The sequence below is a fragment of the Mandrillus leucophaeus genome, unplaced genomic scaffold (assembly GCF_000951045.1).
Source record: "Mandrillus leucophaeus isolate KB7577 unplaced genomic scaffold, Mleu.le_1.0 Scaffold443, whole genome shotgun sequence".
NCBI lineage: Eukaryota > Metazoa > Chordata > Mammalia > Primates > Cercopithecidae > Mandrillus > Mandrillus leucophaeus.
In genome coordinates, this window is record NW_012104732.1 from 2079727 (window position 1) to 2104273 (window position 24547).

At 44.1% G+C, this 24547-nt stretch overlaps 1 protein-coding gene across 1 annotated transcript in view; it reads left to right on the forward strand.

The window, feature by feature from the left end:
• The window catches only part of FGF1 (fibroblast growth factor 1 (acidic)), a 97166-nt gene that overhangs the window by 54734 nt on the left and 17885 nt on the right, over positions 1-24547 (forward strand). Inside the window, 1 exon segment of the mRNA XM_011994162.1 lies at positions 18600-18802. Within this exon segment, the coding sequence (XP_011849552.1) occupies positions 18600-18802 (203 nt within the window).

Below are 24547 nucleotides of genomic sequence, written 5' to 3' on the forward strand. Positions count from 1 at the left end.
ATATATATATATATATATATGATTCTGCTTTGTAAGATGCTTACATCTCTATAAACAGAAAAGTTAACAGAAGGTATCTCTGGCAGATATGATCATGGACAATCTTTTAAAAGTTTTCATTGTTGTTTATCTGTATTTTCTAATTTTTATATCACTCCCTTATAGTTAAGCGTTTGTAGGTGGTCTGATGTCCCCTGCTTTGGTGAACTGATACAACACTAAAGCAGCAGACCTTAAATATTAATTATTTGTTTCCCAAAAGTATGGTACATGTGCTCTTGTTGATAAAAGAGAAATTTTGAGTGGTGCTGAGAAGTATCTTTGAACAACACTGCAGAGAGAAAGGAAGCCCCCATCTTTAAGTCTCCTTAGTCATTTTGTTTATTCAAGGAGAAAACCTTGGCTTGGGACAATTATGTTTTCAACTTCCCTAGAAGAACTGCTCTTCTCTCTTTATAACCAAAAGAGCTCAGCAGACAGGAGGCAGCATCTAAGCAGAAGTCAATTCCATTGCTGTGCTTCATTGTATTGATCTTTATCACTACCTTCTATTTATAGGAAATGTTTGCAATTACACCAGGGAGATAAAGCTTGCTTTAAATAAGAAAATTAGGCCGGGCGAGGTGGCTTGCACTTATAATCACAGCACTTTGGGAGGCTGAGGTGGGTGGATCACCTGAGTTTGGGAGTTCAGGACCAGCCAACATGGTGAAACCCCGTCTCTACTGAAAATACAAGAAAATTAGCTGGGGGTGGTGGCACACACCTGTAGTCCCACCTAATGGGGAGGCTGAGGCAGGAGAATCGTTTGAATCCAGGAGGTGGAGCTTGCAGTGAGCTGACATTGCACCACTGCACTCCAGCCTGGGCAACAGAGCAAGACTCTGTCTCCAAAAAAAAAAACAAAAAATAGCCAATTTAAATAAAATTTAAAAGTAAGGAATGAGTCGAGCAGATAATGATCAAAGTAAGGAAGTAAGGAAGGCAGCACACATGTATTGAAGTCTGAGGCAACAGGTGTTAACTAAAGCTACCCCTACTGGAATATCTGTGCACTGAAATATCCCAATAGTTCCCCCAGGTCTTCATTTCTATCTTATCATTTTAATATAAAAACAATAGCATGGAAATAATAAATGAGCAATTTGCTCAAGTGATGACACAGCCAGTGGGGAAATAATTTCAGAACAGGATTCTGAGAATGTCCAGATAAATCCTGCTGGGAGAGTGATTGGAAAGAGAGGTTCCTAAGAAGAGATAAAATATCTTTGCAATGTTTGCCCTGAGGAAGGAGGCCCTTCCACAGGAAGAAGGTCAAGTCCGGTCTATTTTTGTAAGTGTTTTTCAAGTGGTTAGCGGACGTATTTCCTGTGGTTCCCAGGAATTCTGCAGCAGGCTCTCAGGAGGATGTTGGTGATAGGGAACAGGGACTTGATGAGCAAGAATCAATAATTATCTCTATATTTGCTTCACTTTTTTCTATAAAAATAATCTAGGGGAAAAACACTTGCTTTAGAAGAGCAAAGTTCATTACAACAAAGAGCAGAATGGGACATGAAAGTCCCTTAGTGTGTAGCAGAGTCCTTAGGTCAAGATTCTACAAGCTGAAAATTTATCTGTTCACTTGTTCCCTCCCTCCCTCATTTACTCAATAAATATCTGAGCAATTCCTCTGTGCTGGCCATTGTTTGAGGGCTGGGCAGAAGGTGTTGAATAAACATGGCTTCTGTCCTCCAGCAGCTTACAGTCCAGTGTGGGAAAAAGATGTCAAACAAGGAAACGCATGGATGGATATATAATTAATTACAGATGATGGTGAATGTTGGAAGGAAAAGAACAAGAGGCTGAAAAAGAGAATCATGGAGGTAGAGAAGGAACTTACCTTAGTTGGGGAGATAACTAAGGTAAGACCTTAGTTACCTTAGTTACTAAGGGAAGACCTCTGAGGAGGTGGCACTTCAGCTGCCCTCTGAAAGGGTCATGGGAGGCAGCCCATGGGAAACTGTTAGGGAAGGGCACTGCTGCAGAGGGACCAATTTGTAGGAAGGCAGTCATATGGAGGAGACCATAGTGGGCTCAAGGACCCAAGGGTACATGCAGTGGCTAGAATAGAGGGGCAAAGGGAGGGAGGAGCAGTAGGTGAGGCCAGACCATATAGGGTCTCACAGGCCATGGTAAGGATTTGGATTTTACTTTATGGAAATGGAAAGTCATGAACGGTTTTAAGCTAGGGAGTAGCCAATCTGATATAAACTATAAAAGATCTCTCTGGCTCTGTGTGTAAAAGTGATGGGAGGGGGCCAAGAACAAAAGACGGGGCTATTTCAGAAGGTAAGACAGGAGCTGCTGGTGGATTGGACCCACTGTGGACAGTGGGGTTGGTAATAAGTATGTATGTGTGATAACCCTTCACGGCAGTCCAAGGGCTTGATTAGCAGACCTCAGAGAAGTCAGCCAGCTAACACAGCTGGGACTAGGGTAAGGTGTGGGAGACACTTGCTTTGGGTAAAAATGTACTCAAGCACTCAAGATAAATCATATCTTAGCCTGCGCACGGTGGCTCACGCCTGTAATCCCAGCACTTTGGGAGGCCGAGGTGGGCGGATCATGAGGTCAGGAGATCGAGGCCATCCTGGCTAACATGGTGAGACCCCATCTCTACTAAAAATACTAAAAATTAGCTGGGCATGGTGGCAGGTGCCTGTAATCCCAGCTACTCGGGAGGCTGAGGCAGGAGAATCGCTTGAACCTGGGAGGCGGAGCTTGCAGTGAGCTGAGATCGCGCCATTGCACTCCAGCCTGGCCAACAGAGCAAGACTCCATCTCAAAAAAAAAAATATATATATATATATGTATATATAATATTTTAATGCAGTATTTTTTAAAAATTCAATTTAATGCAAAAATATCTCTGAATAGAAAAATATTAAATAATAATAAAGAAAGGATGAATAACAGTGATAATGTGAGCAAAACAAACTTGAAATGGGCCCCCACGAGGCTTACATTAGTGTGCACGTACAACGGTGTGGAGTGAGACAGACAACAAGTAAACGGAAAAGTAAATACGATCCTGAATTATCATAAACGTCATGAAAGAAATACATTTTGGTCTGAGATAGAGGACAAGGAAGGAAGTCAGGAGGGCTTCCTTAGATAGGCTGGGCCTAACGCAATTGGATTCGGAGGCAAATGCTCTGCCTGGAGATGCTATGTGTGAAAGAAAATTTTTGCAGCCCAGCACAGTGGCTCATGCATATAATCCCTGAACTTTAGGATGCCAAGGTGGAAGGACTGCTTAAGCCCAGGAGTTCAAGACCAGCCTGGGCAACATAGCAAGACCTCGTCTCTACTAAAAATATATATATATTTTTTTAATTAGCTGGTTGTGGTGGTACGTGCCTGTAGTCCGAGCTACTCAGGAGGCTGAGGCAAGAGGATCACTTGAGCCCAGGAGTTTAAGGCTGCAGGGAGCTCTGTTCGTGTCACTGCACTCAAGCCTGGGCAACAGAGCAAGACCCTGTTACACACAGAAAAATAATTTTTGCAAATCAAGCCTATCAAACTTCCTACATTGTATAAAATTTTACAATCTAGTAACTGGAAAGTTTTGAACAGATCTATAGAAAAGTTACTCTCACCACTGAGGGTTCAAGAGTACAATATCATGAAACACTAGAAAATGTTCCGCCTTCAGTCTGCCCCACCCCAGGGGCCTATCTAAACGTCTAGATTTATCAAATTTCATAAGAGCCCACTGAACCTGACAATGCCAAGAAGGAGCCAAGGTATGTAGGATCTTGAATGTGAAGAGAAATTATATGCGAAAAGATGGCAGCTCTGAGAAGCAAGGAGAAGCCACTCTGGCGTTCCTCCTTACTTCTTGTTGCCTAATCTGCTTTCAAAGGCCAATAAATTCAAAATTCTCCATTTTTCAAACAACCCCACCCAACACAGTGATTCTTTAATCTCTAAACATGACAGGGGGCAGTGGACACGAAGGATATAAATGGCTTTAAAAGGTCAGTTAGAAAAAAAGAAACAAGGAGAGAAACCATGAGGAGTTCAAGGGATAAAAGCAAACCATGTTTTGAGCTACCTGCCAAAGTTCAAGAAAACTCCCATGAGAGGCCATGTTTGACTGATGAGTGTACTGCCATAGTTATTGGCAGCTATCTCTAGCCTCATGGTTTTTCGGATAACTGGCATCTTTTCTTTTCTTTTTTTTTTTTTTTGAGACAGAGTCTCGCTCTTTTACTCAAGCTGGAGTGCAATGGTGCGATCTCAGCTCACTGCAACCTCCTCCTCCTGGGTTCAAGCAATTCTCCTACCTCAGCCTGCCGAGTAGCTGGGATTACAGGCACATGCCATCACGCCTGGCTAATTTTTTGTATTTTTAGTAGAGGCGGGGTTTCATCATGTTGGTCAGGCTGGTCTCAAACTCCCGACCTTGTGATCTGCCTGCCTCGGCCTCTCGGCTGATTACAAGTGTGAGTCATCGTGCCCAGCCCTGATAAATGGCATCTTGACTGCAATGTGCACCTCCCTGAAGATGCTAGATACCAAGGCAGAGTTATCTCTTAGTATAGCTTCTTGGATTCAAGACTTTAACTCACCTCCAAGCCCTTTCCTCCCTTATCAGATACCAGTCATGTCCTGGGGCCTTTGGTGATGTTCTCTTGCTCCATCTCCTTCCCATAAAGGAGGATTCCTTTGCCTGCCAACAGCTGGGTTGTGAGTGGAACCAGGTGTAGAATACTAATGATGTGGTCACAGGACCATGAGAGCCGTCAGTGGTGCTGAAACAGGGAGCAAACAGTGCAAATGGGAGAATGGTTCCTTTTGGACTGTTTATGTGGGATCAAATGGAGTTGGCAAGTATATGGAACCTCTAAAAATAGACCACATCTTTAAAAAGAAAAAATGCAAAAAGAAATAATTTTACATTGTCCTAGTGTAGGCTCTGCAAAACTTGGCCCTTGAAGGCTAGCACTGGGGCAAGTGACTGTTTTCTTCCTGTCCTTTGGCTGTGATACCAACTGAGTCCCTTTGCATATCCTGGGCCCTGCTCCCCTGCCTGCTTCCTGTGTGGTGCTTGGGGCATGCTGGGGCCTCCACGGCCCCCTTGGCCCCTTTCAAGATCCAGCATAGAGTCTGACATATGAAATGAGCTCCACGGGGTTTACATTCCTTCTTCGTATCCAAGCACCTTAATACACAAACCCACACGCTGGGATTGCTAACTGTTCTTCCAGAGATGCCTGGATATTGTCTGCCTAGCTGAAATATGAGTTTTGTCCTTTTTATTTTTTAATGTTTTGAGGGAGCCTCGGCCCCTTGGAAATGGGGATGACATTATAAACTGATGTTTCGGAACTGAGGGTTTTATTATTGACTAAGCCACAGATTTGCTTTGGTAAGCTGTCCAGCCTCTCTGCATTACACTTCTGTTGGCTGGAGAAGAAGGGGAGGTGTTGCCCTAGCCCATATGATAGAGAAACAGCAAATTTAAAATGATTATGAAGTACCTCATATAGTGTCTACACGACAGTTATCCAGAGATGTTTGTTTATTCATCCCAAATGCTCTGGGAAACCCCAGCTGCTATCACAGTTCAGATAATCAACCCATTAAAAACAGGTTCATATTAACAAGGATAATGACAGCTGACATTTCCTAGCACTCACTATATGCAAGTCCCCTCCTGGGCCTTGTCCTATTCCTTTCTCATGCCACCGTGATGAGATCAGAGCTCTTAACAGCTTCCTTTTACAGAGAAGACAACTGGGGACCAGAAAGGTTACATGACTTGCCTGGTTTGCAAGAACTTAATGACACAGCAGAAACCCAAATCCAGTTCTACGACTCTCAGGTTGTGAGAATTTCCATTTTCGTGACATTTCCAACCCAGTCTGAAGGGGTCTCTGGCCTCTCCCCTGCCCTTCATCTGCAATGGCAAATGGCTGCCCTGACAAGGGCCAAGATGGTCTCACAGGCTGCAAGGGTCGCCTAAAGGAGGCACAAGAGTGACAATCAGGAAAGTGCTGATGGTGGGACGCCACACCTGGGTGAAGAGGACAGGCCATCAGGGGAGGAACTTGCAAAGTCCCATTCAATAAAAACAGATATCTCCTTTAGAACATGAACAAATGGACTGTGCATGTTCCAGGGGCTGGTAGAGTAAAAAGAATAGTGAAGCTCAAGGGTCACTCAGTTCAAGGGGCATTTTATTCTCTTATTCACATGTATTCAGCAATGAAAATAGTGGACTCTGGAGTCAGCAAACCCTACCTTCGATCTCAGCTCCAACATGTTTTAGGTTGGTGCAAAAGTAATTGCGGTTTTGCCGTTACTTTTAATATTTAGTGGTATGACCTTAGAAAAATGACGTAAACTTTCTGAACCGTGCTTCCTTAGCTGCCAAATGGGGGAACTCAGACAATGCCTTCAGTTCAGTCGAGGACAGCTTCCCTTTTCTGTTAATTAAACTTTGGAACGTTGGGGCATTAAAACAGGCTAGGGTAGGTGATTGCACAGAGAATATTATTCTATTCATTTCCTTCCTAGCCAAAAAAAAAGAGCAATACTTTCCTAACAGAATTTGAGGATTAATTAATGTAATGTGCTTGGAACCACATCTGGCATACAGTAAATGTTCAAAAAGGGTCATTATATTATTATTTGTGGACATATTTCATTATTTACGGGTAGGTCCGGAGTCAGCTATTGAGTAACAAATGGTGGGGCAAGTCCTCAGCATTTCTAAAGAGATAACAAACACATACTTCAAAAGACTGCGTCTGGAAAAGCTAAATATTCTAGGTCAAGAGGGAAGGAAAAAAAAGACGCAGTAAACAGACCATCTTCCTATAAGCTGGAAGGTTGGCTGATTTCGAGAAAGGAATGTCCTTGCTGGGCTGGTTCTGGAAATTGTAACTTGCACAACAACAGATTCAAAAGATTTTTGGAGACACATCAGTAAGAGAAGGCTAAAGGAGGCAGTGAAGGGCTGCCAGAGCCCCTGCAGAATCACTTTGCATTTGGCGTGAAGCCCTGGGGTTTTAATGTGTCCGTCTGCAGGAAGGATATTTCCATTTAAGATGTGTGCAGGTCTTCAGGATGGCCCAGGGCCGGCAGGATGGTTTGGACCATGGTGTACCATTAAAGTTCAGACAGAATGGGGGCCGGCAGAGCACGCCATTGCACCAGGGAACACTCTGTTTTTCCTTTTGGAGTGGATGCTGTTTTCTCTAAGCACTTAAAAGAATTCCTGACCTCCAACTGAATGATGCTCTATGAGGGGAAGTATTTTGTGGGTGAATAAGCTAGACTGCAGAGAAAAAACATCCAGAATCAAGGGAAGAAATAAAGGATACTAGAGGACACCCGTGTGTGTGTGTGTGTGTGTGCGTGTGTCTGTGTGTGTGTGTGTGTGTCTGCTTGTAGTTTTCTACTCTTTGTTAAGAAGTGTGCAAGTTGGGGCTGGGACTGAGCTGTTTGGTGACACAGCTGGATCAGATAACAGCCCCCACTTCCTGCCAGTTACACTAGATGCAAGCCTCTATGTCCCTCTTATCTGAAACATGGCTTGATGAGTCTAGCATGGCTAGATTGTAAACTCCTTAAAGGCAGCAACTGATTTCTACTACCAACCCATAATCCCTTATTTGAAAAGCCTTGGGCTAGATATGTTTCAGAATCCAGAATCTGGGTAATTTTAGAGACGTGGTATGGTGTATATATTGTATATTATGGAACAACTCCAGTGCGGTCTAGGACACTACCCTAGAATCAAACACATTAGTCACTATACCAGATTATATAAGTATTATTAACACAAAGCAGAACAAATAGGCTTTAAGTCTCAGGACAGTTTGGGCCAGGTTTTGCCACAATCTATTATGAAAGAACTTCTAGCTTTTAGAGCTTTTTGAATGTCAGAATTGTGGATTAGGGATCTCAAGTCTTTCTTTTTCTTTCTTTTCTTTTTCAAATTTCCAGGACATCTGCAGCATTCTGCCCATGGCAGGCACCGAGTAGAAGCTGTTGATTTCTAGAGTATGTGACATCGTGATTTCCCTCAAATAATATTCGATTCTAGAAACCAGGGGACAGTTTATTCTCAGTGACTTGGGGAGTCTTTAGAATTAAAAGTATCCTAAATTAAAGAACCGAAGAGAAAGACTATTAAGAGAAGAACTATTAAGCCCATTCTCTGTCATCCTGAACAGTAACACATGTAGACCCACGAAATATACTGAAAATTCATCCCTAGCACATCATGTTGAGCACCTAAGCAAACGAGAGGAGTGCATCATTGCATATAAATGGCAATGGAAAGTTCTAACCTATCACTTAGAACACGGTATTTTTCGAATACTCCTCAAATATTTCTAAATGGGCCACGCGTGATGGCTCATGCCTGTAATCCCAGCACTTTGTGAAGCCAAGGCGGGAGGATTGCTTGAGCCCAGAAGTTTAAGACCAGCCTGGGTAACACAGAAAGACGCCATCTCTACAAACACATTTTTAAAAGCCAGGCAGCCAGGCGTGGTGGCTCACGCCTGTAATCCCAGCCCTTTGGGAGGCTGAGGCAGGTGGATCACCTGAGGTCCGGAGCTCCAGACCAGGCTGGTCAACATGGTGAAACCCCATCCATACTAAAAATGCAAAAATTAGCCAGGTATGGTAGCAGGTGCCTGTAATCCCAGCTACTCGGGAAGCTGAGGCAGGAGAATCAATTGAACCCAGGAGGCAGAGGTTGCAGTAAGCCAAGATTGTGCCATTGCACTCCAGCCTGGGCAACAAGAGCAAAACTCCATCTCAAACAATCAAACAAAAAAAAAGTTAGCCAGGCCTGTAGTCCCAGCTACTTGGGAGGCTGAGGTGGGAGGATCGCTTGAGCCCAGGAATTTGAGGCTACAGTGAGCATGAGTGTACCACTGCACTCTGCACTCCAGCCTGGGTGACAGAGCAAGACCCTATCTCAAAGAAAAAGAAAAAAAAAAGGCCAGGCGCAGTGGCTCACACCTGTAATCCCAGCACTTTTGGAGGCCGGCGGGTGGATCACAAGGTCAGGAGATTGAGACCATCCTGGTGAACATGGTGAAACCCCGTTTCTACTAAAAACACAAAAAATTAGCTGGGTGCGGTGGCGGGCGCCTGTAGTCCCAGCTACTCGGGAGGCTGAGGCAGGAGAATGCTGTGAAGCTGAGAGGTGGAGGTTGCAGTGAGCCGAGATCACTCCACTGCACTCCAGCCTGGGCGACAGAGCCAGACTTTGTCTCAAAAAAAAAAAAAAGAAAGAAAGAAAAAGAAAAAAAAAACTTAAAAATGAAATGACTCAAAATATTTCTAAATATGAGAAATCAAATTTGTTCAATCCTAAATCAATACCAGATGATTTGTAAAAGTGACAAAAGGGGCCGGGCGCGGTGGCTCACGCCTGTAATCCCAGCACTTTGGGAGGCTGAGGCAGGTAGATCACCTGAGGTCAGGAGACCAGCCTGGCCAACGTGGTAGAAACCCCGTATCTACTAAACGAATGCAAAAATTAGTCGGGTGTGGTGGCATGCGCCTATAATCCCAGCTACTCAGGAGGCTGAGGCTGGAGAAATCACTTGAACCCGGGAGACGGAGCTTGCAGTGAGCCGAGATTGCGCCACCGCACTCCAGCCTGGGTGACAGAGCAAGACTCCGTCTCAAAAAAAAAAAAGGTGACAAAAGGTTATACAGCTTAGGTGATAGTCAAGCTAACATCTATGGAATGCTCACAAGTTTTCCAGTGCTGAGGTTACAGTGACTCTGTTCAGTAGCTACTGTTATGTAGCCCCATTTTGCAGATGAGGAAACTAGGGCACTGTGAGAATGAGTCATTTACTAGTGAGTGTCCAACCAGGATTCAAACCCAAGTTTAGCAGTATGCTGGGTAAACCAGCTATCAGAGGAGAAAAAAAAAGAGAGAGAGAATTTTAAAAGCCCTGGCATTTGCCAATTTCTATGATATAAATGCTCTCACCAGGGTTAATTTCAAGATATTAATGGTTTAATAATAGTAAAATTCCTGAATATTTAATAATTGGCTTACATGAGCTTGTGGGAGCTGTCTCCTGCACACCATTGTCAAGTCCATCCCATAGTCAGGTCCACAGTTTACTGTCAGCCACGGAAGATGAGATTTCAGCTCATGGAACAGAACTGGTTTTGGGGGCAGCATGCTGAGATGCTAGCCCAGGCCAGTCAGCCATGGCTACACTTCTACCTCAGACCCAGTACAGATCACAGAGGGTGGAGTAGAAGAGAAAGAAAGCAAAGAACACACTGCCTCCCTTTCTTCAGCAAACTTTCCTTCACCAGGGAGTGGAAGGTGGGTCCCTGCCAGCCTAACACGCCTTGGCAGAAATAACAAAACCTGGATTTTTTTTCCAGGCCCTACAAATATTTTTCTTGGTTAGATAAGTTCAGACTTGAGACTAAAGGAGCTGATCACTTCCTTTCTGAGAGCCTTAATTTCCATAGTATTTTCTTTAAAGAAATAAGGAAGTATTTATTACAAGATGAGGACAGGGTCTGAGCCTGCCTTTAACCAAAGGTAGGGTATTCTGGCCTAATTTGAACCCAATTAAAATACACTTAGGTTCTTGGCTTAGCTTTTTTGTCAATACCTGTAGGACATCACCTTCTAATTAGGTAGTCTGATAAGACGTTCCATGAGAGGCTCCTGAGAAAGGACTGACCCTTCAATCAACAAGAATTCACAGGACACTAATTATGCATAGGTATTTGCTCAATGCTGGATATAGAAAGAAAAGGCATAGTTTCTGTCCCAGGGTCTCAGAGACTAATGAAGGAGTCAGTCAAGTATACGTAGTTAAATTACATTCATTTGCTTATTCAACAGATGTTTATCAAATGCCCATTAGGCGCCAGGCATTTTGCCAGGCACTGGGATACCATTGTGAGCAAGACCAATCAGTTTGTACTAACATGGAGCTGACAGTCCAATCATGAAAAGAGACATTAAATAATCACAAGAGTGAATGTGTAATTAAACACTGGTAGTAAGAGCTATGAAGAAATGTTAAATGGTCCTATGAGAACTGGAGGAACCTGACTCAGTTCAGGGAAGCCAGGAAAGGCTTTCATGAGGAATTGAGAGTTGAACTAAGATTTGAAGAAAAATTAGGAGTTAACCAGGGGAGCAGGGGAGAGAGAAAGAGAGGAACATCACTCCAGAGGGAACAGCATGGGCAAAGGTCCTAGGGTGGGAGGGAATCAGAAAATGGAAGGCAAGTTTGGAGGGAGACGTGGTGGGAAATGAGGCAGAAGGGGAGTAAGGGCTGAACCTCCTGCAGGCCACCGCACGGCTTTTGTTTTTGTCCCGGAGCAATGGGAAATCACTGGAGTTTAGGCAGGGGGATATAGATGGGAATCACACCCAGCGCTGCAGTGAAGTAAAGGAAATGCTGTCTGCCGTTGAGAGAGCACAGGGGAATGAACCCACCTAAACTGGTATATGTGAATTTTAAGAAAGAGCAGGGAGGTTAGGGTTGGGGGATGTGTCCAAATAAGGCTTGCTTGAGGAGGAAATATCCGAAATATCCAGCTAAATTTTTGAAGGGTGAGTGTGACTTAGCCAGACCATGGTGAAAGGGTGGAGGAAAGGAGAGAGAGAGAGAGAGAGAGCAAGAGAGAGAATACTGTTGGCAGCAGAAGAATGTTTGGGCTAAGATCTGGGTGAGTATGAGGGTGTAGGGGGACTATAAAAAGAGGCCAATAAGAGAAAAAGTCACAGGGTTAATGATAAGAGCCTCACAGGTCATGGCAGGAGTCTGGGTTTTATCCTGAAAAACAATGGGAAATCAATGACCCAGTCAAAGATCTACAGCGGGGGAATGATGAGTTAGAATGGTCACTAGCAGCAGAATTGACAGTGGATTGAAAGAAGGCAGTGCTGGAAAGGTGAGACCTGCTGCAGCAGCCCAGGTGAGACAGGTGCTGGGTCTGTGCTAAGGCAACAGCAGTGAGGCTGGAGAAAAGAGAATGGCTTTAGGAGACACTAAAAAGGTAAAACTGAAAGGGCATTGTCACCAACTGAACGAGTGGGAGTGATTTCTATTCTGCCCAAAGAATAGTCTCAATGAAACATTCTTCTATTTAGGTTGTCTTGCCTTATGACCTGGTACAGGGTCAATTTTTGTAAATGTTCCATGTGTCCTTGATAAGAATGAAGTTCACTTCATTGTTGGGTACAAGGTTCTTTTATACACTCATCAATTAAATTTACTAGTGGTGTATTTCAATCTTCTACATACTCATTAATATTTGGTGTCTGTTTGCTCTGTCATTTATGACAGAAATGTATTATAAAATCTCCCACCATAATTGTGGAGTTGTCATTTTCCCTTTACATATTTGTCAAGTTTTGTTTTATGTATTTTTGAGGCTATGTTATTAGATATATATATGTTTGGAATTTGCATATCTTTCTGTTGAATTAATCTACTTATTATGTGGCAATCCCTTTTATTTTTAGTCATTCTTTTTGTCTTAGACCTATTTTATCTGATATTAATATAGCCACACGAGTTTTCAATTTTTTTTTTTGGAGACAGAGTTTTGCTCTGTCTCCCAGGCTGGAGTGCAGTGGTGCAATCTCGGCTCACTGCAAGCTCCACCTCCCGGGTTCTCGCCATTCTCCTGCCTCACCCTCCCCAGCAGCTGGGACTACAGGCGCCCGCCACCACGCCTGGCTAATTTTTTGTATTTTTAGTAGAGACGGGGTTTCACCATGTTAGCCAGGATGATCTCGATCTCCTGACCTTGTAATCCGTCTGCCTGGGCCTCCCAAAGTGCTGGGATTACAGGCGTGAGCCACCGTGCCTGGCCAAGTTTTCTATTTTTTTGTTAACATTTGTCTGGTATCTATTTTTCATTCTTTTACTTTTAACCTTTCTATGTCATTATGTTTTAAATGTGTCTCTTGTAATCAGAGTGCAGATGGATTTTAAAAAAAAAAGTAGCTAGTAAATTTAGCACATTATATTTATTGTGATTATAAATATATTTGGATTTATTTTGGTCACCTAATTTTGAGCAATTTTTTTACTTTATTTCCTTTTTTTCTTTTTCTGGATTATTTTGGAATAGCACAGGGTTTTTTTGTTTTTGTTGTTTGGTTTTTCTTGAGACGGAGTTACGCTGTTGTTGCTCAGGCTGGAGTGCAATGCTGCAATCTCAGCTCACCACAACCTCTGCCTCCTGGGTTCCAGCGATTCTTCTGCCTCAGCCTCCTGAGTAGCTGGGATTACCGACATGCACCAACACGCCCGGATAATTTTGTATTTTTAGTAGAGACGGGGTTTCTCCATGTTGGTCAGGCTGGTCACGAAGATAAGCACAGTTTTATTTATTCCACCTTATTCCCCTTACCCCTACCAGTTGCTGCTTGGACTAAATACATTCTATTTATTTTTTTTTACTAGTTACCTTTAACATTTAACATGTATATTTGACTTAACAAAAATTAAAGTTAATATCTCTAAGGAAGAGTTAAGATTTTGGGTGATGCCATTCATATAGCCACAGGGAACAAGGACTTAGAGCATATTCGGAACCAAAGCTAAGGCCTGTTTTGTATGTGCTGGGTTTGAGGATACATCCAATTATCACCTTAGCAGGTGTCTGTCTATACATCTACCTTCAGTGGCTTTATACACTTTGCAAAATATCCTCCTTCATGGGTATTCCACATTGCTTACATAGTGACAGGGATTAAAAACAAAACTAAAAAATAAATGTCAGTGTTTGCCTTCCTTGGATTCTTAACACATCACCGTCTTTCCTTCCAGCTTAGTTTCCAGGGACAAGCTGAGCACAAATGTCTCCTAGAAATAATGGGCTTTGCAAATAACTATAATAACTATATAGTAACTGTACTATATTAACTGTCGATAAGCTGAGAACTGAGTCTGAAATGCAGACCAGGATTTTTTCTTACGAAACCATGGCTTACCTTTGCGTCCTTCATCTTCTCTGCTATGTTTGTGGCTTACATCACAGGGGGAGGAGCTTAGCTCATTTCTGCCAAATATGGGAATGAAAAACTTCTATTTTCAAACCAATTAAAAAATCATTTTAAATTAAGCATTTAATCACAGCTGACTTAGATCACACCAGGCTCCAACTAGTTCAACATAACCAATTACTACTATCTCCTATAGGTCAGGTCCCATTTTTCAAGTGCTGTATGAATATTACACCCATTTAATCCTTCAGACGACTGTGTGAGAGGCAGGGTGAGAATTATCAGAGGAAACATCTCAGAAGCAGCGAATGACTCGCCAAGGTTCCCAGAGCCAAAGTGGTTGCTTACTATCCACATCCTGTTCATGTGTCAGAGTTCAGGTTCCCTTCCAGAGGCCACAGCTGATAAAGTATGTCAGCCTTAACACAGATGTTCCAATAGGCTTGGTGTTCCTCTAACCTGGGTGTCACTGATAAATCAAAAAAATCATCTGGATTTCCTAAAATCTCCCCAGTGCCCCAAATCTCAAAGGGCTGGGCTTCGTGCACAATGATAACATGGAGTTCGCCGGGCTTGATCTTCTCCGTTTCGCAACACAACACAGACAATCCCCTCCTCTGACAGCCACGAAAAAGAAAATAGTAACAAGAAGCAGAGCTTATAAATTTCCATTACACTTAATGCCTGATTTTACTTAGTTAATGGATTCACTTATTAAAGCAATTTGTGTAAATCTCCAAGGGCCTGCTAAGGTGGCTGCCTTATGGTTTTATCACGTCATATACTTCCTTTATTTCTATCCTTTAACAAATAGTGGATTGGCAAGGAACTTTGAACCAACTACTGCTCAAACTATAGGTAAATTACAAATAAAGTTTAAAATAAGGACTTTTCATGCCCCAGGGGTTTCCTTTAGCAACAAAAAGGGATTTCATTTTTTGTATGTTTCAGCTGAGTCATCAATCCCAGCTACCATTGTCTGTCAGTTTCATGTTGACTCCAGGCTTATTTTCAGGAGCCTACTTGTCTCCTTCAGGTTTTCAGGTGTGGATATGAAGGGTTTGGGGAGCCATCTGACATCAGTATAGGCACCCTCATGATGGTCCCTCTCACTGAGGGGAGCAGGCAGACAGCAGAGGTGTGGCCTTGTATAACTGCAGGTACACTGTGGTCAGGAGGGAGGGTCCCCTGAGGACCTACTGGGCTCTGGCCGAGGTCAGTTAGCCAGTGAGAACTCCACAATGATTAAGTCTGGGCTGTATGGCTCATACACACGTGATCTAGAATCTAGGTGGATCTAGAAGAAAGTCCATTCTTTTTTTTTTTTTTTTTGAGATGGAGTCTCGCTCTGTTGCACAGGCTGGAGTGCAATGGCGCAATCTTGGCTCACTGCAACTGCCGTCTCCCAGGTTTAAGCGATTCTCCTGCCTCAGCCTCCTGAGCAGCTGGGACTACAGGCACGCATCACCACGCCTGGCTAATTTTTGTATTTTTGGTAGAGATGGGTTTTTGCCATGTTAGCCAGGCTGATCTTCAACACTTGACCTCCGGTGATCCACCTGCCTTGACCTCCCAAAGTGCTAGGGTTACAGGCATGAACCACCATGCTTGGCCTGAAAGGCCATTCTTAACATGAAATTGCCCCACAATCAGAAGCAAATGGGGACCTACACCGGAGGAAGTCAGAGACAAGGAGAAACAAAATTCAGCCCACCTGAGATTGACAATACAAATGACTATCTGTTCAGTTAAGTGGCAACCACTAGTATATAATTATTGTCTCCTGTACCAAATGAAGTACATAACTTAGGAAGTGCTTAGAAAAAATAAATGATAGAAAAAATTCATTATCTCTTAGTTGTACTTTAAGGAAGGGGAATCTGGTGATGGTTGTGTGCTAATGGAGAGGTGAGGCGTAAAGATATCCACATAGGGAAGAGCTAAATTGCTTTACTTTAGAAGTGGATCCAGAAGGGAGTGGAGTGAGAAGTTAGAATGAGAGGCTGGGTGGAGAGAGGAGTGAGTGGAGAGACAGAGGAAGAGACAAAGGGAGAGAGAGTAAGAGAGCCAGAGGTGGGCACAGAAGGACTTAGAGGCTTATGGATAAGAGAGAAAGTTTGGAAGAGACAGTGAGGATGGAGAGAGATTGTACTACGCAAGGTAAACTCTGCAATCCTCTCTATGAAATTGACATAAATAAAATTTTATATATATATGTAATATTATATTTATTTTCTGTCTGTTGCTGTATTATGTGAAAAGAATTGATCGAAGTTTCACCATATGGGATAAAGGGGACATTTGGGACGGTCTGACTTTAAATGTAGTTTATATGGTATATGCAAAATTCTCTTTGGGGTTCTTGGAGGCACCTCCAACAGTAGCTGAAACCAGGGACAATGGCGGGCCCATGTGGCAGCAGAGTGGGAAAAATGTACCAGACACGTTAAAATGCCAGGAGCAGAGAAAACAGATGGAGGCTTCCAACATGAGCCCTCATTTTAAAGTCCTAAGGACAAATTATTGTAATTGGTGTCGATTTATGAGGGAACTGTCTCCTATGACAGCAGCTCCACAAGGCTGCTGCAGGCACTGATGGATGGTTAGTGCAGGGAAGACAGCGTAGCTGCTGGTCTTCCATGATGCTCACGAAGCTGCTGGGGTGGGCTTCTCCTGGAGAAGGAGGAGGTGCATGGAGTCCTGTTTCATGGATGACATGGGGGCAAAAGGAGAGGCTGTTGGTGGATTTTCAAAGTTGGATACAAATTGTAGCCAACTTTTGGGTCACAAATGAATAAATATATGAATGACAAGTTAATGGTGGCAGATGTACATGCCAGGCAATGGGTGAAAACCCCACTTCTTATAAAAAGACTAGTGTTGATAAAGTCACTAAACCTTTTCATGGTGATCAAGAGAAAAATGGGGCTTTCTGTTCCCAGACTCCTTTTGCGGTTCAGCTCCATTGCTTACTAGCTGTTGCCCTTGGGCAGGTCACTGAACATCTCTAAGCTTTGGTTTTATTTTATTAAAACTGAGGATAATATTAGTGTCCACTTCAAAGGATTATGGTGAGATTACTTGAGATAACCTGTAGCCCAAAATACATTAATGATGAGGATGATGATTTTCATTCTAAGACCACTTGGTAATCAATATGTATTGATGATCACATTCACTACACAGACTTACAAAGTGCAGCTCCCAGGCCGGGCACGGTAGCTCATGCCTGTAATCCCAGCACTTTGGGAGGCCGAGGCAGGCGGATCATGACGTCAGGAGTTCAAGACCAGCCTGGCCAATATGGTGAAACCCCATTTCTACTAAAAATACAAAACTTAGCCAGGCATGGTGGCGCACTCCTGTAATCCCAGCTACCCGGGATTAAGGCAGGAGAATTGCTTGAATTGGGACCTAGGGGACAAAGGTTGCGGCAAGCCGAGATCGTGCCACTGCACTCCAGCCTGGGCTACAGAGGGAGACTCCATCTCAAAAAATAAAAATAAAAATAAAATTTTAAAAAGGTGCAGCTCCCATGCTAGTTTCCTGGTCTCTTTTTGGCCTCTTTCTTTTCAGAGTCACCAGCACTTCCTTCTCCTAAATGGTGGGGCAAGTATATGTTTTAACCAATTCTAATGCTCATTGGTTTTGTTTTTTAATCCTCTGAGGTGTAAGTGATGCATTTTCACATTAATAATATAACTTTGTATATAGTGGCTACATACAATGTTAAAGGTATATTATATATAACATGGTGGTTTCTGTGTTCTATCACACATTAGAAAATAGCTAGGATGAAAACAGCCTGTGTGCAAGGGACAGACCCACCTCTCTGTGCCACATGAAGCTATGGGAAGCTGTGGAATGGGCAGGGACCAGGCATAGCCTTCATAATCTGTCTCATAACATTTCCTTTGATATGGTGTTTGCCCTTTACAAACCCCACTCACTCCCACTCTGTGCCTTTTTCCCTGGTTCCAGCTCTGTTTCCCCCAGTCAATCCAGAAGGTTCCCTTAACATACTAAGCCTTTGCTGTCCCTGTTGTGTCCCTGAAAGGCCTCCTGTGCCTTTGGCTACAGGTCCTGAATGTCCAGGCCATCTGTGCTATCTGCTTCGCTGTACCTCATCAAGACAGCGTGAGGGTGGAGGGCAGAACCTTGGTCCTGGCCTCTCAGCTTTTGTGGGTTTCAGCCAGACCCTGGGTGTTATTTTAGTGCGACTTTGGTGTTTAATTTGAGGATGTGTGTGGACCAGAAGGAGGGACCAAAACATGATTTTTTTTCCCCTTGGTCAAATGATTAAATTTGAAGTTCTAAAAAATGCACAGTTTGGTCCAAAGCTGTGTCCAACTGGGAAGAGAGAAATGCCCTGGAAACCCCTCCCAGGCCTGGGACCATCCTTCCTTAACCACCAGCCGCCCCACAGGCCTGTGGACTGCGGGCATCACCTGGGCAGGCTGTGCTTACTCACTACCCAAGAGCCCTGTGCCCTGAAGCTGTCCTTCCTGTCTTCAAAGTGCATTTTGTGCCTTTGCTGGAAGAACCGACTACAGATTTGTTCAATTTCTTACAGTCTTGAAAGCGCCACAAGCAGCAGCTGCTGAGCCATGGCTGAAGGGGAAATCACCACGTTCACAGCCCTGACTGAGAAGTTTAATCTGCCTCCAGCGAATTACAAGAAGCCCAAACTGCTCTACTGTAGCAACGGGGGCCACTTCTTGAGGATCCTTCCGGATGGCACAGTGGATGGGACAAGGGACAGGAGCGACCAGCACAGTAAGCCCATCTCTATGGCACCCCCTTCCTTTTCTGACATCTTCTGTAGTCGAGGTGGGAGGAAGGTGCATATTTAAGTACAGGTACTTGCTTCTCCAGGGTTCTATTCAGGCGCGACACATTCAGAGGTGGAGTCACATAAATGTGTAGAATGTCTGGGTTTGGAAAATAGGGAGTTGTGGGGGCCACCACTTACCCAAACGTGTCCTATTTCAAGTTTTTTAAAGCACTCTCTGCTGACCCAACAGAACTGGCTGCCGGTGCTCGATCCCTGTATGTTTTCCCAGGTTTCTGTAGCTAGTGAAGGATCTGGCCCCGAAGGCTAGTCAGGGGTCTGCATGCTCCATGATGGGATGAACCAGACGGGCATGGCGGTAAATCCTGCACAGAGATGTGGGCTCCGTTTCAAGTCAACTGACTCTCCTGGTTATGTTTCCACTGGGCTTGATTTGTGAAATCCTAGTTCATAATCGTAGTCTTACACATCATAAATTACGCAGCTTTCCCTCTGCGTATCACGCAGATGTGGCTGTGGTAACCAGCAGAGGTAAAGTCATTCTCCAGACCTTATAGAAACTGGAGAGTAGGAGCGACTAGCGCCAAATGCTGAATATCTCTTCCAGCACTTCCTGGCAGCCCGGGTCTCAGAGGTGTTGATAAATGAAGGTATGACTCTGGAGAAAAGAATCTTCTTGACTCTCTAAGTATAAAAAAATCTCTTCCTTCTGCTTTGATACTTCTGGCACTGGTGTGTATGTTTGATATTAGGTGTCCAGGTCCTATCATGATGTCATCTGAGATCCCCTGAGTCCCACTGCAGCATCAGAGGTTACAAAGAAGCCTAAAGCCAGATCCAGTCCCTGCTTAGAGGGTCAGCAATCTCAAGAGTCAAACATAAAACAAATCAAGAGAAGGAAAATCAGGAGACACAGAAGAAGCCAGGCAGGCAGGAAGTTTCTGTAGGACTGGCTTTAAAACGCAATACAAAACACTCACTTTGACATGATGGTTTATAGATCAGGTGGTCTTAATTATTCATGGACCATGCACCAGAGGTTGCAGGTTCTAAGCACAAATGACCACTTCACTGGTGCTCATGCTCTACCCTCAGATGCATGGGTAATGGAGATGGACGCTGACGTTTACACACGAGGTGACATTGTTCCTTCCTCCCCACCCACCACACAGACCCTTGAGATGAGGAGCAGGAAGGCTGACGCTGGGGCTTGCAGCTGCAGAATTAGCTCTTTTGGGCTTTGTTTTGATGGTTTATCTTCAAATGGGCTTGCTGAATGCCTTATTTTCAGTGAAAAACAGGTGTCAGAATGAGGCAAAAAAAGGACTCTAGTTTGTTAAAAAGCATACATAAGCAATGTTCACTGCAAATTAGCAAACTTAGATTGTAGTCCATTGTGTCAGGCATGATACACAATTCATGTGATCTGCCCCACAGAACACAAGGGAACAAGCTTTAATTCCTCTGGGTTTTAAGTGTTCCTAATACATCTTACCAATTTTCTGAAAAAGTAGGGAATGCTCTCCGGTCCTCAGAACCCAAGAGGAAAGACAAGCTTCGTGATATGTTCCTTGGGGTTAAGCTAGCTCTTCTGGGAAACCTTGACTTCTGGAGTAACAAGAGGCTCCAATACTGGAATTTCTGTAGCAATGGAAAATGGCTTCCTTGTTGTCATTCCATCATTAGCAAAACAGACTGCACTCTGGGTGTGTAACGCTGGCACAACTTCTGGAGTCCACAGTGGATTTGGTCGCCTGACTTAGGATGTCAGGAACCCCTAGAAAGGAGCACAACGTAGCCCTGGGAGTGCAGGAGAGGATTTCTGCATTCAAGGAATGCCAGATTCTTTTCCAAGTGAACTGGGGCAACTGCACCTTTCTGTCCTCACTTTTCTCATTTGTACAAAAAGAATACTAATATTCCTTGCCTCACAGGTTTCTTGGGAGGGTTAAATGAGATAATATAGTGAGAGTTCTTGGCACAGTGGCTGGCACAGAGGAACAGCACAGCACGTGTTGGTTCATATTGCAGTTATCATCATCGAGCCTTCTATATAATCAGCCTAGCATATGGTAACAGAGGGTCGTATTTAAGGACCTTCCAGACTCTTCTTTTTTACAGTACTGCCACCCAGGAAAGCCAAGGGGCTAGATGCAGGCTTGGATTCAGGGTTTCTCTGCCAACACTCAGAGTTGTTGTGTGGGCCTATCATTTGCTTACTCTGAACTAAGAACAAGGACCACGAGGACAGAGATCGGAATAAGTGGGGTGGGTGGTCAGAAGCCCATCCCTGTACCTGTCATTACTGGAACTGGATATTCCGCTGCAGAGTCAGCAGGCTCCAGTTCAAGCCTACTCTGCCCCTTTCTGCCTGGAGCAGCCCTGGACAACTAACGTTCTTGCCATTATGCATTCTTTCTGTTTGCAAACTCTGCAAGAGAAGCTTCAAGCTCCCCAGCCCTGGGACTCCAGTCCTTTCCTAACTAGAAATTTAAGTGTCTCCAGTGTTCCCAACTAATTTTCAGGAAAATCGTTTAATCTCGCTGAGACTCAGTTTCTTCACCTGTGGAATGGAATGGCAGCATTGCCTAGTGCGCCTCATAAGGGTGAAACTTCTATTTACTAGGATTCTGCAGGTGAGAGGCGTCCTGGGCACGGAGGTACTCCCTGAATGTGGTTCTGTCGCCCTCTTCTGCCCAGTGGTGGTACTGCCAAAGCCCTTCTGAGTTTCAAGGGTTATTCAGAAACAGAATTGCCTCGGCCAGGCATGAGGCGGATGCTCCCTGGCTACATGTGATCCGCACGGCCTGGCAAGGAGATATTTTCGATGCCTTGATCACTAGTTTGAACATAATTAGAGACTGAGGTGACAGAGTCACATGTTAAGACTTCCTTCAGAAAGAGCGTTTCTAAAAGCCAATCGAAAAATTTAAACAAATCACACAAGATAGAACCGTATGCCTTTGAGCTCTACAAGACAGAAATAACTCCTTTCATGGCTTCTCTTTGTCCCGAGGTCATTGATCTTTCCTGGGCAAGTGTATCTTCTTCCTGCCTCAAGGAGAATGAGTTTCCAAGTACCTAACCTTTCTTACAGTGGTATAACGCTGGGGCAGATGCTCGTGTGGGGGCCATTCTAATAGAGACCTGAGTAAAGTCTCTACTGGTGGACTTCTGGCCTGCAGAGAAGATGGTTTTGGTTTGTCCCGTTACCATTCTTCAGATCACTGCTGCAGGCAGTTCCCAATATGGACTGTGGACGCTGGTTACGCTGCCATGCTAGGAAGGCCAGGCAGAATCACCCAGGGAGTGCTGCATAGATCCCAGGGCTGATGGGCACAGTTTGTGAGAAGGTTCATGTTGGCCCCTAAGCTTCAGCTCAGGGAGACACATAAATGGTGTCACCATGAGAGGGGGAGGTCCTGGAAGAGGATCAGGTCTGGGGGAAGATGGCCAGTTCCATTTTGGACACAAGCATTTGAAGAGTGTCTCATGTACCATGCAGCCGTCCTTGGGGTTATAATTCTCCATTTATTTGTGCAATTATTTAATGGTTTTCCCTCCTACTGGACTCCTAGAGGATAAGGACTTTGTCTCTTATTGCGCAACACTATAAACTTTGTGTCTAGCACATTGCCTGCCACTTGGTAAAATGCCCAGTAAACATTAATTTTATAAGTGACTGAACTGTATTGGTGGCAGCTAAATTCAAAGTCAACAATATATTCAATAAACATCTGTGAGCCCTGATATATGCTGGGCATTGTGTTGAACTCCTCCACTTCCACCTAACCACAACCTTGAGAGGTTACTAATTATCATCACTCTAAGAACACTGCAGCTGACAGGCGTGACCAGCTCCTAACTGGGAGGGCTTGGCACCGACCACATCTTCTGTTTCCAGGACTAAGGCTCCTTCTGTATCCCACCACCACCTGACACCAACATCATGACAGCGGTTCCGCCCCACAAACTGATTCAATACACACATCTGTGCTGTGGGTCAGATGGGTGGAGGTCAGGTCCCAGCACTGCTATTTACCAGCTGTGTCATCCTGGGACAGTTACTTCTCAATGTGCCTCAGTTTCCTTGTTTTAAAAGCAAGAATGACAACAGCACCCACTCATCGGAATATGAGAGTTTTAATGTGATAATGTTTGTAAGAGTGTTTAGCACACTGCTAGGCACATAAGTGCTCCAAAAAAATGATATTGATCATCATTCTTCTGGGATTCCTGAGCCTTCCTCACCTAACCACCTGACCTGTCAAGTCTGTTAGATTAAGTGAATGCTATGCTTGCTCGCAGAACTGAGGGTGACTCTTTGTCCCAGCTTCTCTGGGACTACCTGGGTTGAAGCCCCTGAGGCCTGACACAGAGGCATAATGTGCCCAGGCACAGGTGCAGCAAACCCCGCTCCATCTCACTCCTCTGGCAGGGCAAGTCTGCTCTGTGTTTGATTCTGATCTTTCTGGGGAGTTTCCTCTCTGGTGAAGGGGGACCATGACTTATCCCTCAATGGGATTATTAACTGGAACAATAATTAGAGAATAATTTCCTTATGAGCATTCCAAACCTGCAGCTGCCTGCCATAGCCCACAACCCCTCACCTCCCCAAGCATGCAAGAGGCTACGTGGGGAGCAGAATTACCGGCACCACTCACTGCACAAATGGAAACATTCTTAGGCAAAGTGCGTGCCAATCAAATATTTATAAATCAAGCCACATCCTAAAGGCAGTAGCAGAATTCACTGGTCAAAACAATCCTACCTTGCAGCCCTTTCTAAAGGGCAGGTTCCTCTTCATGAAATGCCTCCTGCCCTGTTGCTTTAGGGGAGTCCAGACTTCTATTCTCTGGTTGGGATCACTCAGCACCTAGCGGGTAAGGCACTGTATTCCCCACCAGCATAGACCTGAAGTCAAAACAGCTTTTCAAATGACTACTATGGGGAGAGCTGGACCCCACTGCCAGAAGTCAGAGAGAGGGGAAGGTCTCCAGGCAGGAATGTACTCCACACCAGGGTTCTCTCGCCTCGATCACACGTGATGGAAAGGACTCCTTGCCCTCCTCCCCACAACCCTCATCTGATTACATAGAGGATTTTCATACATAAACTTTAAAATACACACACACACGCATAGCATATAATATATAAACTATATATAATATATACATATATGTCATTCAGTCTCTGGACTGTATCAAAATTTTCCAGGCACCTTTTTTAGATCTTAAAGACGCAGACAACTTTTAAGATAAGGGTTTTTTCCATATATGTATTTACGTGTGTGTGTATATATATTTATATATAGATGTGTGTGTATACATATGTGTGTGGGGGGGGGGGTGTGGGTGTATTTTTTTAAATACTGGAATTATTTTCCCCCAAATTCGATTTTTCCCCTACTCTGTCTTTCTCTAATGTTTTACCAATCCCGGCTTGTGGCTACATTTTAATTATAAATGCCACTGACATAAAACAACCTCACCAAGTTCTGAATGAGGCTGACCTCACTTTGGGTAAACACGGCAAAGGACGGGAAGTCTCCAACCCAGAATAAACCAGGCACATAATCTCTCTTGGCCTCTCTTTGGAGAGCAGAGGCGGAAAGCAGGCTTAGAGGCCACGGACAGACATGCTACAGAAGCAGAACCTCTCTTTCCAGGCATTTTCCTCATTGAATGCACCAGTTGTGGTCTTATCTTTACATTTTCCTGGGATGGGAC